Below are 16,423 nucleotides of genomic sequence, written 5' to 3'. Positions count from 1 at the left end.
TACCAAGGTGGAAAAATAAAAATTGCACACCATGATGTTGGCGAATTGCCTCATATATTTGTTAGTTGTTTGTGAATAACAGGCGCTAAGTAATATAATATGTTGATAACAACTAATAACTAACATCATTCATCCACGCACCTTTTGCTAGATGTGAATCGGCGAAATTCAAATGTAACTAAAAACGGTACGTATTTATAGACGTATGAAAAGGTTTTCAGTCCCTACACCTTCGCTATTGCAAATTCTACCCCTTCCCAGTGTCACATCCTTTTTTAGTTTCTTCTTTAGTCCACAATCTCGCTAACTAGCCATATGGCAGACCCTACTGTAGGTGAGGAACGCCGTGACCACAAGGACGTGGACGCCGGAGCCGCTTTCGTCCTCCAATCAAAAGGTAACGTAAAACCCCCCTACTCTCTCATCTAACTAACTATCAGTTTATCACACCGTGTGATCGTGGCTCGCTTATGGTTCTTGTGATGATGCTGATTGATTATGCTATCATATATATGTTGTTACGGTGAATGCATACATAGGGGAATGGTGGCACGCGGGTTTTCATTTAACGACGGCGATCGTTGGACCCACGATACTGACGCTGCCGTACGCGTTCAGAGGGTTGGGATGGGAGCTTGGTATCTTTTGCTTAACCACCATGGGAATCGTTACCTTCTACTCATACTTGCTCATGTCTAAAGTGCTTGCTCAATGCGAGAACGCTGGTCGCCGCCATATCCGCTTCCGAGAACTTGCCGCCGATGTTTTAGGTATGCAGAATATAATAGCACTTTTGATTTCTTAATTTTGCTTTTCCTTTCTAAGAATAGGTGATTGTCAGTTTGTCACGATACTTAATAAGAGATGCAGTCTAACTAACAATTAAAAGAAAATGAGTTAAAAGTCCATTTTAATTTAATAATATAAAATTAAATAATTTTTAAATTTTTAAAATTTACATAAAAAATAAATTAGACGAAAAATAATTGGCTTTAGAAATAAATGAATAATTGTGTGAGAATCTACATACTTGTTTTTATAGTTTTATAAAGATAAACGACTGATGAACATAATAATTAAGATATAAATACTATCATGTGAGATAATTCAATTAAATATATTAAATTATTAATAATTTAAAAAATATTAAAATATTATTAAAATTTAATCATCAACTTAATTTTATGATAAAAAATAATAAATTCTGATAATTTTTTGATATTTCTCTAATTTTATACTATTACGTAAAAAATATATTTAGATGAGTAGTGGCTTTTAATAAATAATAAGATTTTTAACGTTTTTTTCCATAGAGGTGCACGTGGCTAATTTCATCTTCAACAAGCAGAGAGTAATAATAATTGGTGGTTTATAACTTATAACATATATGCACACCTGCTAACTGGTAACTTCACCCGTCATTTATAACTTAGTTTGACAAAATGCCATCACTGTCGGTGTAACGGCAAGAATCAATCCGCATCACTCGTACTTGTTGACACGCATCCACATTATTCGCTTAATTCAATTATTGTTCCTACTCCTAAGTGATTTAATCAACAAAGAATAAAAACAAGCATGTACACTTTCATAATCTGTTAATTATGAATTAATTTTATTGTTTTTTCCCCTCTTACCTAACACCTGAGAATAGCTCTAAACCATTTCCTTCGACAATGATACGTAGCTTAACTAAATTTCAAAGCTAAAATCTCTCATATGAATTACCTTTTGGTTGTGTTTATGTAGGATCGGGATGGATGTTCTATTTTGTGGTCTTTATACAAACAGGAATCAACTGTGGGATTGGCATAGGGGCAATCTTGCTTGCGGGCCAATGCCTTGAGGTTAGCAAGTTAGTTCGTTCTCTAATTTACCTATTTATCCTTATTCTTATCTATTTATTACTCGCCAATCCCAAAGGAGTTGAATTTTCTGACACAATGAATAAGAACAGAAAAATGAAATAAAATGAAACAACTGATAACATTTCTGTCTACTAACGCACACAAAATTTTCCCTTTGATTTTTATATAACAAATTTACACTGTATTTAAAACCAGTTTGAATATTGTATCAGAAATGCAAAATATTACATATCCCCTCTTTTGATACTATTTTCCTTTTTATCATCTTTGTTCTAGCTTTACCCTTTTTCCTACCACATGAGGCCATGTGTTGTGTAGAAATGTTAGCATTTGTTAATTGGCTAACTCCTGGCTATGATCTGCTTTATACATATGCTAACTAAAAATCTATGTAAGGGACTAATCTAGATGCTCTGTAAAATTCTAAAGCACAGATTCCATGTTGCTAATCTGCTATACTAGTTATATCTCGTCATTCTCTGCTTAAAGCTGAAAAAGCATATTTAATGGACAATGATGAAGTTAATTTCTTAATTAAGTCTCTGTATAAGACTATTGCCTTCTAGCAGGGTGAAATAATAACTAAAAATACATGACACGTGTCAATTTTAGGCTGATTAACGTTTTTCAGTCAGTTGTTAACTTCACATGTTTAGGATCTCTTACCATTTAACAATCTACCTTTTTTACTTTATAAGTATGCTAGTTAACACATTTGGCAATTGAACTTGATAGCCATATTTTTAATTTTTAATTTGGTTGCTTAATTTCGCATGTTCTCTTTATGCTGTGATCATCAGATCCTGTACTCAAGTATCTCACCGCATGGATCCCTGAAACTCCACGACTTTATAGCAATGGTGACAGTGGTTATGATAGTTCTATCTCAGCTTCCCACTTTCCACTCCCTCAGATACATCAACTTGTGTTCGCTCTTTCTCAGCCTCGGTTACACCGCTCTTATGGTGGGTGCCTGCATTCATGCAGGTACTACAACATACCTGATAATATTAATTTCAATTTAATTGCTTAATCAACTTCAAAGATTACAATGATACATTTTGCAGGTATGTCAGCAAACGCCCCTGCAAAGGATTATTCCTTAGAACCTAAGAAATCTTCAAGAGCCTTTAGTGCCTTCACTTCCATCTCCATAATTGCATCAATATTTGGGAATGGCATATTACCCGAGATACAAGTACCCACATTTCCAATTTTTTTTCCAAGTTAAACTAGCTTATTGTAATGTTGCTTGCTTAAGAAGCCATGTAAAATAGTAAAAATAGAAACAAGTTAAGTAGGTGAGAAATGTTTGTATCTCCAAATAAATGACCTTAAGTATGATCATGTCATTGTTAATACAGGCAACACTAGCGCCTCCTGCTTCTGGAAAGATGTTGAAGGGTCTTTGCATGTGCTATGGTGTCATAGGGTTGACTTTCTACTCTGCTGCAGTTTCTGGATATTGGGCTTTCGGAAACAAGTCAAGTTCAAACATCTTTAACAGTCTGTTACCAGATAATGGAACTTCTTTGGCTCCAACTTGGGTCCTTGCCATTGCAGTCATCTTTGTGCTCCTTCAACTCTTTGCCATTGGCCTGGTAAGTGTTCAATTATTCGTCTACAAGAATGATCAGAGAATATAGAAAGCTGAGAGAAATAACTATATATATGCCTCAACATATATACATGTCACAGGTTTACTCTCAAGTGGCTTATGAGATAATGGAGAAGAAATCAGGTGATGTGAATCAGGGGATGTTTTCCAAAAGGAATCTTGTTCCTAGGATAATTCTTCGATCAATTTACACAATATTATGTGGTTTTGTGGCAGCCATGCTTCCATTTTTTGGGGACATAAACGGTGTGGTGGGTGCTATTGGATTTATCCCTCTGGATTTCGTGCTGCCTATGCTTCTGTACAACATGACATACAAGCCTCCAAAGTCATCATTTACTTACTTAGTTAACACAACAATTATGGTGGTCTTCACTGGTGCTGGAATAATGGGTGCATTCTCTTCTATAAGGAAATTGGTTCTTGATGCCAGGCAATTTAAGCTTTTTGGCAATGAAGTTGTTGATTAGGTGAATTGTACATACAAGTTTTGTTAATTAAGAGTCCTTATTTTATGGACCAACTTCTAAGTGTCCTTCTCTGCCTGCTATTAAATGAAGGCCATTTGTTTTGGTCCATGACCAACCCGTTACAGTAAGCACTTTTTCTTTAGGGGAAGCCAATTATGTTTAAAAACTATGTAACTTTAATGTGCCACCATAAAAAGCTCGTCAAAACAACTCATAAATAGTTAAGCGGAAAAAAAATAAAAAACCTGCGCATCCTATTTTATGAATTTTGTAATTGTTCTCTTGTTTGAGGATATTTCAGTTTATTATATTAAAATGTTGAAAAATATTTCGACGTTTAACTGTTTAAGTTAGTAAAAAAAAACTTTTTGAAGAATTTTCTTAGAGAAGGAGTTTAGAACATACCTCCTTGGCTCCTTATACATTCTTAAAAACCTACCTTATAATGAGCGAGTTATAAAATTAAAGTAAACGTTTCGTCCGAAGCACAGCTCAAATTTCACCGAGTCACAATAACCGGATGAATAATTATCAAACAGTAAAAGTTTATATTTTTATTTTATCAAATGCGACAAATTAAAACTAGTTAAAAGAGTTTCTTACAGCCTTAGCTTACTTGGTTCTATGATGTCAGATATGGGTTTTGTTAAGTAGGCAATAATTTTTATAAACAATGTATATAATAGGTTTTAAAATTGTTTTAATAAAAGAAAAAAATACTCCACTCCTAAATTATCTCTTAAATTTTAATATTAAAATAATCATTTGTACATCTAATAAATTAAACATCCAACTATTGTTAAATGTGCATGAGTAAATCGAATCAAAAGAAATAATCATCTAATTAAAAATAATAAATATTAAATCACTCTTCCACTTTAGTCCATGACAACAATAAAGACGTTTCATGACCCACAAACTCAGCCCAACAAAATATACAAATTCAATTATAATTTTAGTCTTTATCTTATCTTATAATTATCTTTATCTTTATCTCTATCTTATCTTTATTTACTTTTATCTTTCATAGGTCAATGCTCTATATATACTTAGTTTTACTTTCATAGTGAACAATTCAATCAATTAACAATCAATAAAATTTCTTCATTTTTTCTTTTCTTTTATTATTATTCTTTCACAATTTTATTATCTTTGCATACTCTTTCCGTTTTATTATGGTATCAGAGCTCCTCTTGAACTATGCTGACATCCATGGATCAAGGAGAAAGGGCACACCAGCAACTTCATTCGGAGCCTCTTTTGGACCTTTCGTCAGCCCAACACTTTTCTTTCATGACACTTCCTTTCAATGAAGAAGCTCGTCCTTCAAACCAACTTGAGCTTTTGCCAAGTCCAACTACTCATTATCTTTGTTCTTTCAATACTTTTTCTACTGTTAACAATTCTTCAAATCGAGATTTATTCTTGAATACTTGGATCATTGATTCTGGTGCCACAAATCACATTGCATCAAATTTGTCTTGGTTTATTTCTTACACACAAATTTCTCCTATTATTGTTCATTTACCAAATGGTTCTCAAACTACTGTTTCCTATAAAGGCATCGTTCAATTTTCACCATCCTTGGTTCTTCATGATGTTCTTTACTTACCTCATTTCAACTTTAATATTATCTCTGTTTCAAAAATTACTTCAACACTCACATGTGAACTCACTTTTTCATCTTCTTCTTGCACTTTACAAAGCAACAATTTGGGGACGATTGATCTGGGAATGAGAGAGAGATTATATGTCTTTGAACCCAATTTCGGTAAAAATTCATCAACTACACACTCCATAAATTTCATCCAATCTCCACCCATTACACCTTCCAATATATGGTATTTTTGTTTAGGACATCTTTCTGGGCAAAGACTTAATCATTTACATAAACAATTTCCTTTTATCTCTATGCATCATGATGAGGTTTGTGATATTTGTCATCTTTCTAAGCAAAAGAAGCTTTCATTTTCTCAAAGTTTTAACAAAGCCAATGCAAGTTTTGATTTATTACATTTTGATATTTGGGGTCCGCTTCGACAAAATTCTATTCATAATCATAAATATTTTTTTACTATTGTTGATGATTTTAGCCGCTTTATATGGGTTACTTTATTAAAATCAAAAGGAGAAGTGCAAAATCAAATAAAAAATTTTATTACTTTAATTGAAACACAATTCAACTCCAAAGTCAAAACTATTCGTTCCGATAATGGACCAGAATTTATTTTACCTAATTTTTATGCTTCAAAAGGCATTATTCATCAACGTAGTTGTGTTGAAACTCCTTAACAAAATGGAAGGGTAGAACGCAAACATCAACATATTTTAAATATAGCTCGTGCTTTTATGTTTCAATCTGATTTACCATCATCTTTTTGGTCTTATGCTGTTAGACATGCTATTTATTTATTTAACAGAGTTTCATCATCCGCAATTAATTTTAAAACACCATTTGAAATTTTATTCAATCATCCACCAAATTATCATGACCTTAAATTTTTTGGATGCTTAAGTTTTGTTTCTACCCTAATGGCAAATAGATCAAAATTTGATCCAAGAGCCAAAAAGGCTGTATTTATTGGCTTTCAAAGTAGTTTTAAAGGATATATTGTTTATGTTTTAGAAGATAAAAGAATTGAGATTTCTAGAAACTTGATTTTTTATGAAATGATCTTGCTCTTAGTCACAAAAAATACCCAATTCCATACACTCAGTCCAACATTGCCAAACACACCTTCTCAAAAACAAGATTCAGTTAGTCTTCGAGTTGAACCCTTACCTATACCCATTGACCCAACTCCACCTAGTTCTTTATTTTCTCCAACAACCTCTCCTTCTTCCTCACTATCGTTACCTAGCCAAGTTGAACCCATGACAACCGAATCACCTTCAACAAAGATACCCATCTCTCCTTCCGCACTAGAAACCAGTCCACCATCACCTTTTCATCCCCCGTCACCTTCTTCACCACCTGAGCAACCCCATCCTCATCATTCTGACCGGCCTCACCGACCTCCAACATATCTCTCTGATTACTTGTGTAATTCTTCTCTCATCTCTACAAATCAATCTCCCTCAAAGTATAAGTATCTTTTATCTTTAGTCATGTCTTTTTCTTCTCTTTCATCTTCACATAAAAAGTTTCTTTTATCTCTACATCTTGAGTTAAGAAATTAACTAAATTAATTAGTGATGACAAACATTATTTTTGGCAAAATAAATAATTAGTGTTGATAAATTAATTAATGAGTGTATGTTGCTAATTATTTATTATTATGTTGCAGGCCTTAATTAAGTTGCAGCAGCCCAACCTCAAACAAAAGATATCAGCTAATGGGCTGAATAGTAAGTGAAAAATAAAGACAAGCCCAAGTCATTCATCTCAAGCAAAATTCATCAAAGAAGCAAAGCAAGGCACCAACGGGCTGGAGTAAAGAAGAACCCGATCCAAACCCGAAATTGATTTTCAATTTCCCACCATCTTGCCTTACCAGAAGCGACGTTCCTCTCCTTTCTAATCAAGTCACATCAAGGATTCAGAAAAGTAAGAAAGAGAAAGAGAAAAAGCTTCCTCCCTAAGCTAGTAACCAAAGAAGCAAGAGAGAGAAAATTTAAGCTTGAAGCACAGAAAGCTAAAACAGAAAATCCAAACCAAATCAAGCTTTGGTTAAAGGTAATCCATCTCATCTTGCTTGCATCAAATCTTCTTCTCTTCTTCCCAACTCTCTGCTCTATCCAAAAATGGCATTCAAGGAAAAGTTGTTCTCTGCCCTATTCTGTTTCACATCTACGGTCACAAGTGATACTTGGGGACCAAGTAGTTTTTCAATGGCTAAGATCAAGTTGACCATGAGAAGATTTCTATGGTTACTGCTTTGTGGCTTTCGGTCAAGACGAGAAAGTCAGAGGGAAAGTTTCTACTTTGGGGATTAAGGTGAAAAAGTGAATTTGTGGGTTGGTGAAGCTTAAGGCTCAAGGTGTTGACCTTGGAAGAAGAACCAAGCAACATGCAAGGAGATAAAAAGAAGCTTGCTGTTCATTCAGAAAAAAGGAGAGAAAACCAGAGAGTGAGAACAGTGTTCTGTTAAGAAGTTCATCTACTTGGATAATGCTTTCTATCAAAGAAGCATTCGGCCAATACTGAAGAACTGCATCTGAGGTTTGCAAATCTGGTTTTGCACATAGCTAAGAGGCTGCTGATGAAGTCAATCTCCTTCATGTTTTACTGATTGTAATGTACTTTTCAATGTTTATCATTCTGTAATTTCTAGTGAGAAAAGACATTGTGAGAAAACTCAAGTAAAAGCCATGAGTGGAAAAAGGCTGAGTGAAACACTTGAGAGAAAAGCCTAGAGTTATTTTCAGATTTCTTTAGGTATGTCTATGTCTTGTATCTTGTACCTGTAAGGTATCCCTTTCTTAGTTGGGTTAGCACTAAGAGTGAATAATTAGGTATTAGCATAGCCAATGTCAAGTTAGGTTAGAACTTGAGTGTAAAAGGATTGGGTCAATCCTGTGTTATTGGTGTATATAATACTGTTAACTATAGTGAAATTCTTCCATAGTTGTGGAGGAGACTGGATGTAGGTTGCATAACACAAGGCAACCGAACTAGGATACTTGCTGGTGTTAGCTTTTCTCTTCTCTGCTGTGTTCTGTTTTCTGATAATCATGAGACAAAAATAAATTGTCTCATAAATTTCCACTGCTGAGTTCAAACAGAATCAGAATTGCAAATCTGTTTTAAAAGGGTAATAACAACAACTGAAAAGGGAGGCATAGATTCAACCCCCCTTCTCTAAGCCTACCACAACCTTCAATTGGTATCAGAAGCTACGGTCTCAAGAATCAAGCTTAACCGCTTGGAGCAAAGATCCAATGGCGAACAATCTGGGCACAACCACAGTTGTCTACACCCTCACTGAAGGCCAGTCAAACAACCAGCCACCTTTCTTCAACGGGAAGAACTATTCCTACTGGAAAGAAAGTATAAGGATCTTCATCCAATCTATTGACTACAACATATGGAAGATCGTTGTGAGCGGTCCAAAGATTCCAACAAAAACTAGTGCTGATGGAGTGGTGACTCCAAAAGAAGAAACTGAATGGAATGAAGATGATAAGAAGAAGATAGAGCTGAATGCTAAAGCAATCAACCTTCTTCACTGTGCTATCAGCTTTGAAGAGTACCGAAAGGTGTCTAGATGCAAGACAGCCAAAGAAATCTAGGAAAAACTCCAGGTTACACACGAAGGCATTAAACAAGTCAAAGAAACGAGGATTGATATGCTACGAAAAGAGTACGAGATGCTTAGCATGAAGGATGGAGAAAGCATTGATGAAGCGTTTGAGAGATTCTCAATCATAATCAACAACCTTGATGCTATGCGTACAAACTATGCAGAACAAACCTTGGTGAGAAAACTCCTTAGAAGCCTCACAAAAGAGTGGGAAAACACTGACACTGTCCTAACCGAGAGTAACAACATAAGTCGCATAACCTATGATAAGCTGAGAGGAAAACTCCTTGCCTATGAAGCCACACACACAAACACAGACTCAAAGAAAAAGGGAATAGCCCTCAAGTCACAAATAGAACCAAAAGAGAGTGAATCTAGTGATGGTATTTCAGATGACGAGCTTTTGTTTTTTGCTAGGAAATTTAGAAGGATGATGAAAAGCAAGGGCAAATACAAGGGTTCAAGTTCAAAGGAGCAAAAAATAGACTTGAGCAAGGTGACGTGTCATCATTGCAATGAGGCTAGACACTTCAAGTCAAACTGTCCAAAGCTCAAAAAGGAGGACAAAGGAAAGAAGGAAAGGAAGAGAGTACTCATGGCAGCTTGGGAAGATCTTGAGAATGACTCAAATGAAGAAGAAGAATCTGAAGGAGATTGATGAGCGGATAATTTGTACGCTTTTTGGCATTGTTTTTAGTATGTTTTTAGTATGATCTAGTTAGTTTTTAGTATATTTTTATTAGTTTTTAGTTAAAATTCACTTTTCTGGACTTTACTATGAGTTTGTGTGTTTTTCTGTGATTTCAGGTATTTTCTGGCTGAAATTGAGGGACCTGAGCAAAAATCTGATTCAGAGACTGAAAAGGACTGCAGATGCTGTTGGATTCTGACCTCCCTGCACTCGAAGTGGATTTTCTGGAGCTACAGAAGCCCAATTGGCGCGCTCTCAATGGCGTTGGAAAGTAGACATCCTGGGCTTTCCAGCAATATATGAGTCCATACTTTGCCCAAGATTTGATGGCCCAAACCGGCGTTCAAAGTCACCCTCAGAATTCACAGCGTTAAACGCCGGAACTGGCACCAAAATGGGAGTTAAACGCCCAAACTGGCACTAAAGCTGGCGTTTAACTCCAAGAGGAGTCTCTACACGAAAATGCTTCAATGCTCAGCCCAAGCACACACCAAGTGGGCCCGGAAGTGGATTTTTATGTCATTTACTCATCTCTGTACACCCTAAGCTACTAGTTCTCTATAAGTAGGACCTTTTACTATTGTATTGAGACATCGGGGTAGCTATCCTTGTTTTGATGCTATCTTAGATCACTGGGAGGCTGGCCATTCGGCCATGCCTAGACCTTGTTCTTATGTATTTTCAACGGTGGAGTTTCTACACACCATAGATTAAGGTGTGGAGCTCTGCTGTACCTCGAGTATTAATGCAATTACTATTGTTCTTCTATTCAATTCCGCTTGTTCTTGTTCTAAGATATCACTTGTTCTTCAACTTGATGAATGTGATGATCCGTGACACTCATCATCATTCTCACCTATGAACGTGTGACTGACAACCACCTCCGTTCTACCTTAGACTGGGTGAATATCTCTTGGATTCTTTAACCGGAATCTTCGTGGTATAGGCTAGAACTGATGGCGGCATTCAAGAGAATCCGGAAGGTCTAACCTTGTCTATGGTATTCTGAGTAGGATTCAATGATTGAATGACTGTGACGTGCTTCAAACTCCTGAGGGCGGGGCGTTAGTGACAGACGCAAAAGAATCACTGGATTCTATTCCGGCCTGATCGAGAACCGACAGATGGATAGCCGTGCCGTGACAGGGTGCGTTGAACATTTCCACTGAGAGGATGGGAGGTAGCCACTGACAACGGTGAAACCCTTGCTTAAGCTTGCCATGGAAAGGAGGAAGAAGGATTGGATGAAGACAGTAGGAAAGCAGAGAGACGGAAGGGAAGGCATCTTCATACGCTTATCTGAAGTTCCTACCAATGAATTACATAAGTATCTCTATCTTTAGCTTTATGTTTTATGCGTTTATCACCATACCCATTTGAGTTTGCCTGACTGAGACTTACAAGGTGACCATAGCTTGCTTCATACCAACAATCTCTGTGGGATCGACCCTTACTCGCGTAAGGTTTATTACTTGGACGACCCAGTACACTTGCTGGTTAGTTGTGCGAAGTTGTGTTTATGCCATGGTATTGAACACCAAGTTTTTGGTTTCATTACCGGGGATTATTTGAGTTGTGAAAAGTATTGATCACAATTTCGTGCACCAAGTTTTTGGCGCCGTTGCCGGGGATTGTTGAGTTTGGACAACTGACGGTTCATCTTGTTGCTTAGATTAGGTATTTTTCTTCAGAGTTCTTAAGAATGAATTCTAGTGTTTCAAGGTGATATCTTTATCATCACCAAAGCTGATTGATTTTTATCAATTTAGCTCTTGAATGCAATGTTCTGCTGAAGCTTGGCTAGCCATGTCTAATTTCTTTAGACTGAAGCTTTAGACTAACATTGCATGATTCCTGGAATTCTCATTAAGAATTTTGATACTTTTATTTTCTTTTCCTCTTAATTTTCGAAAATCACAAAAAAATTACAAAATCATAAAATCCAAAAATATTTCTTGTTTGAATCTAGTGTTTCATTTTAAGTTTGGTGTCAATTGCATGCATTCATTCATGTGTCTTAAGGATCTTCAAGTAATTCTTGATGATTTCTTACTTTGATCTTTGAATTCTCTTGACTTGAGAGTTTATGTGTCTCATATGCATTAGTGTCAGTAGTATACAAACTGCTAAGTTTGGTGTCTTGCATGCATTGTTCTTTTTGATTTTAGTTGCATTTTGATTATTCCTTATTATTAAAAATCCAAAAATATTTTTAATTTGTGTCTTCTCAAGTCAATAATACAGAGAATTGAAGATTCAGAACATACAGCAGAGGAATTGCACAGAAAAAGCTGGGCGTTCAAAACGCCCAGTGAAGAAGGACAGACTGGCGTTTAAACGCTAGCCAGGGTACCTGGTTGGGCGTTTAACGCCCAAAAGGGTATAGTTTTGGGCGTTAAACGCCAGAATGTGCACCATTCTGGGCGTTTAACGCCAGGATGGCACAAGAGGGAAGATTCTGTTTTCAAATCAATTTTTTTTCAAGTTTTCAAAGTTTTTCAAAATCAAATCTTTTTCAAATCATATCTTTTCAATCAAATCTTTTTCAAAATTAATTTCTTTCCTTTTTCAAAGATACTTGCTATCAATTAATGATTTGATTCAACATTTCAAGTATGTTGCCTTTTCTGTTGAGAAAGGTTTAATGTTTGAATCATATCCTTTCTTGTTAGCCAAGTTTTTAATTTTCAAAATCAAATCTTTTTAAAATGTTTTTCAAATCATATCTCCTCAATCACATCTTTTTTAAAAACTAATCATATCTTCTTAACCACATCTTTTTCAAATAGTTTTCAATCAAATCTTTTTGATTTCTAATTTCAAAATCTTTTCCAAAAATCACTTGATTTCTTTCCCACTTTTGTTTTCGAAAATTATCAATCAAAGTTTTTCAAAATGTTTTCAAAATCTTTTACTTGATTTTCGAAAAATTACTTCCCTTCTTCTCACATCCTTCTATTTTTGGACTAACACTATCCCTTAATGCAAAATTCGAACTCCATCTTCTTTGATAAAGTTCGAATTTTCTACTTCTGCCTTTCATTTTTCTTTTCCTCTGACACCTCAAGGAATCTCTATACTGTGACATAGAGGATTTCACATTTTCTTGTTCCCTTCTCTTTCTTATGAGCAGGAGCAAAGACAAAAGCATTCTTGTTGAGGCTGATCCTGAACCTGAAAGGACCTTGAAAAGAAAGCTAAGAGAAGCCAAAGCACAACTCTCTGTAGAGGACCTAAACGAATTCTTCAAAGAAGAAGAACACATGGCAGCCGAAAACAACAACAATGCCAACAATGCAAGGAAGGTGCTGGGTGACTTTACTGCACCTACTCCCGACTTTTATGGGAGAAGCATCTCTATCCCTGCCATTGGAGCAAACAACTTTGAGCTTAAGCCTCAATTAGTTTTTCTAATGCAACAGAATTGCAAGTTCCATGGACTTCCATTGGAAGATCCTCATCAGTTTTTAGCTGAGTTCTTGCAAATCTGTGACACTATCAAGACTAATGGGGTTGACCCTGAGGTCTACAGACTGATGCTATTCCCTTTTGCTGTAAGAGACAGAGCTAGGACATGGTTGGACTCACAACCTAAAGAAAGCCTGGACTCTTTGGAAAAGCTAGTCAATGCCTTCTTGGCAAAGTTCTTTCCACCTCAAAAATTGAGTAAGCTTAGAGTGGAAGTCCAAACCTTCAGACAGAAGGAAGGAGAATCCCTCTATGAAGCTTGGGAAAGATACAAACAATTAATCAGAAAGTGTCCTTCTGATATGCTTTCTGAATGGAGCATCATAGGTATTTTCTATGAGGGTCTCTCTGAACTATCCAAAATGTCTTTGGATAGCTCTGCTGGAGGATCTCTTCATCTGAAGAAGACGCCTACAGAAGCTCAAGAGCTGATTGAAATGGTTGCAAATAACCAATTCATGTACACTTCTGAAAGAAATCCTGTGAACAATGGGACTAGTCAGAAGAAAGGAGTTCTTGAGATTGATACTCTGAATGCCATATTGGCTCAGAACAAAACATTGACCCAACAAGTCAACATGATTTCTCAAAGTCTGTCTGGAATGCAAAATGCACCAAGCAGTACTAAGGAAGCTTCATCTGAGGAAGAAGCTTATGATCCTGAGAACCCTTCAATGGAAGAGGTGAATTACATGGGAGAACCCTATGGAAACACCTATAATCCTTCATGGGGAAATCATCCAAATTTTTTATGGAAGGATCAACAGAGACCTCAACAAGGTTTCAACAATAATAATGGTGGAAGAAACAGGTTTAGCAATAGCAAACCTTTTCCATCATCTTCTCAGCAACAGACAGAGAGTTCTAAGCAGAATAACTCTGACTTAGTAACCATGGTCTCTGATCTGATCAAAATCACTCAAAGTTTCATGACTGAAACAGGGTCCTCCATTAGAAATTTGGAGGGACAAGTGGGTCAGCTGAGCAAGAAAATTACTGAACTCCCTCCTAGTACTCTCCCAAGCAATACAGAAGAAAATCCAAAAGGAGAGTGCAAAGCCATCAACATGGCCAAATTTTGGGAGGAAGGAGAGGCAGTGAATGCCACTGAGGAAGACCGCAGTGGACATCCACTAGCTTCCAATGAGTTCCCCAATGAGGAACCATGGGAATCTGAGGCTCAAAATGAGACCATAGAGATTCCATTGGACTTACTTCTACCATTCATGAGCTCTGATGAGTATTCTTCCTCTGAAGAGGATGAGTATGTCACTGAAGAGCAAGTTGCTAAATACCTTGGAGCAATCATGAAGCTAAATGACAAGTTGTTTGGAAATGAGACTTGGGAGGATGAAGCTCCTTTGCTCACCAAAGAACTGGATAACTTGTCTAGGCAGAAACTGCCTCAAAAGAGACAGGATCATGGGAAGTTTTCAATACCTTGTACCATAGGCACCATGACCTTCAAGAAGGCCTTGTGTGACTTAGGGTCAAGTGTAAACCTCATGCCTCTCTCTGTAATGAAGAAGCTAGGGATCTTTGAGGTGCAAGTTGCAAAAATCTCACTAGAGATGGCAGACAATTCAAGAAAACAAGCCTATGGACTTGTAGAGGATGTTCTGGTAAAAGTTGAAGACCATTACATCCCTACTGATTTCATAGTCCTAGAGACTGGGAAGTGCATGGATGAATCCATCATCCTTGGCAGACCCTTCCTAGCCACAGCAAAGGCTGTGATTGATGTTGATAGAGGAGAGTTGATCATTCAAGTGAATGAAGAATCCTTGGTGTTTAAGGCCCAAGGATATCCCTCTGTCACCATGGAGAGGAAGCATGAAGAGCTCCTCTCAAAACAGAGCCAAACAGAGCACCCACAGTCAAACTCTAAGTTTGGTGTTGGGAGGCCACAACCAAACTCTAAGTTTGGTGTTGAACCCCCACATTCAAACTCTAAGTTTGGTGTTGGGAGGTTCCAACATGACTCTGGGCATTTCTGAGACTCCATGAGAGCCCACTGTCAAGCTACTGACATTAAAGAAGTGCTTGTTGGGAGGTAACCCAATATTATATTTTGACTATTTTTCTTTGTTATTTTATGTTTTTTTTGTAGGTTGATGATCATGAGAAGTCACAAAATCAATGAAAAAAGCAAAAACAGAATGAAAAACAGAAAGAAAAATAGCACACCCTGGAGGAAGAACCCACTGGCGTTTAAACGCCAGTGAGGCTAGCTGTTGGGCGTTTAACGCCCAGTCTGGCACCATTCTGGGCGTTTAACGCCAGAAAGGGGTACCAGACTGGCGTTAAACGCCAGAAAAGGGCAAGAAGCTGGCGTTAAACACCAGAAATGGGCACCAGCCTGGCGTTTAACGCCAGAATTGGCACAAAACGAGATTTTGCTTGCCATTTGGTGCAGGGATGACTTTTCCTTGACACCTCAGGATCTGTGGACCCCACAGGATCCCTACCTACCCCACCACTCTCTCTCTTCTTCACCCATTCACCAATCACCTCAACACCTCTTCCCCAAAAACCCTTCACCTATCAAATCCCATCTTTCTCTTCACCACTCACATCCATCCTTCATAAAACCCCACCTACCTCACCATTCAAATTCAAACCACTTTCCCACCCAAACCCACCCTCAATTGACCGAACCCTACCCTTCCTCCACTCCTATATAAACCCTCCTTCACTCCTTCATTTTCACACAACCTAAACACTACTTCTTCCCCTTCTTGGCCGAAAACAAAAGCCATTCCCATCTCCTTCATTTCTTCTTCTTCTACTCTCTTCTTTCTTCTTTTGCTCGAGGATGAGCAAACATTTTAAGTTTGGTGTGGTAAAAGTATTGCTTTTTGTTTCTCCATAACCATTTATGGCATCCAAGGCCGGAGAAACCTCTAGAAAGAGGAAAGGGAAGGCAAAAGCTTCCACCTCCGAGTCATGGGAGATGGAGAGATTCATCTCAAGGGTGCATCAAGACCACCTCTATGAAGTTGTGGCCTTGAAGAAGGTGATCCCCGAGGTCCCTTTTTCACTCAAAAAGAGTGAATATCCGGAGA

The 16,423-nt window shown here is 37.1% G+C and overlaps 1 protein-coding gene and 1 non-coding gene across 3 annotated transcripts; one reads left to right on the top strand and one right to left on the bottom strand.

Annotated features, from left to right (window-relative positions):
* The first annotated feature begins 205 nt into the window (after positions 1-205).
* Positions 206-4,071, top strand: LOC112801428 (probable GABA transporter 2). 2 transcript variants are annotated; one of them, XM_025844142.3, is made up of 8 exons: positions 206-397; positions 540-770; positions 1,750-1,847; positions 2,669-2,855; positions 2,936-3,066; positions 3,233-3,469; positions 3,567-3,609; positions 3,703-4,071. In XM_025844142.3, the coding sequence occupies exons 1-8, from the start codon at positions 316-318 to the stop codon at positions 3,954-3,956; spliced, it is 1,263 nt and encodes a 420-aa protein (XP_025699927.1). In that variant the 5' UTR covers positions 206-315; the 3' UTR covers positions 3,957-4,071. The 2 variants fall into 2 exon arrangements, with proteins under 2 accessions (XP_025699927.1, XP_025699925.1); XM_025844140.3 differs by having other exon boundaries at positions 207-397; positions 3,567-4,071.
* A 9,487-nt stretch (positions 4,072-13,558) lies between these two features.
* Positions 13,559-13,666, bottom strand: LOC112804845 (small nucleolar RNA R71). The gene has a single exon (XR_003203464.1). It is a non-coding gene; the product is annotated as a small nucleolar RNA R71 (small nucleolar RNA).
* Between the last annotated feature and the right edge of the window lie 2,757 nt (positions 13,667-16,423).

The sequence above is a fragment of the Arachis hypogaea genome, chromosome 5, assembly GCF_003086295.3.
Source record: "Arachis hypogaea cultivar Tifrunner chromosome 5, arahy.Tifrunner.gnm2.J5K5, whole genome shotgun sequence".
NCBI classification, from domain to species: Eukaryota; Viridiplantae; Streptophyta; class Magnoliopsida; order Fabales; family Fabaceae; genus Arachis; species Arachis hypogaea.
Note: the sequence above shows the minus strand (reverse complement) of the source record. Positions and strands in the feature narration are given on the sequence as shown.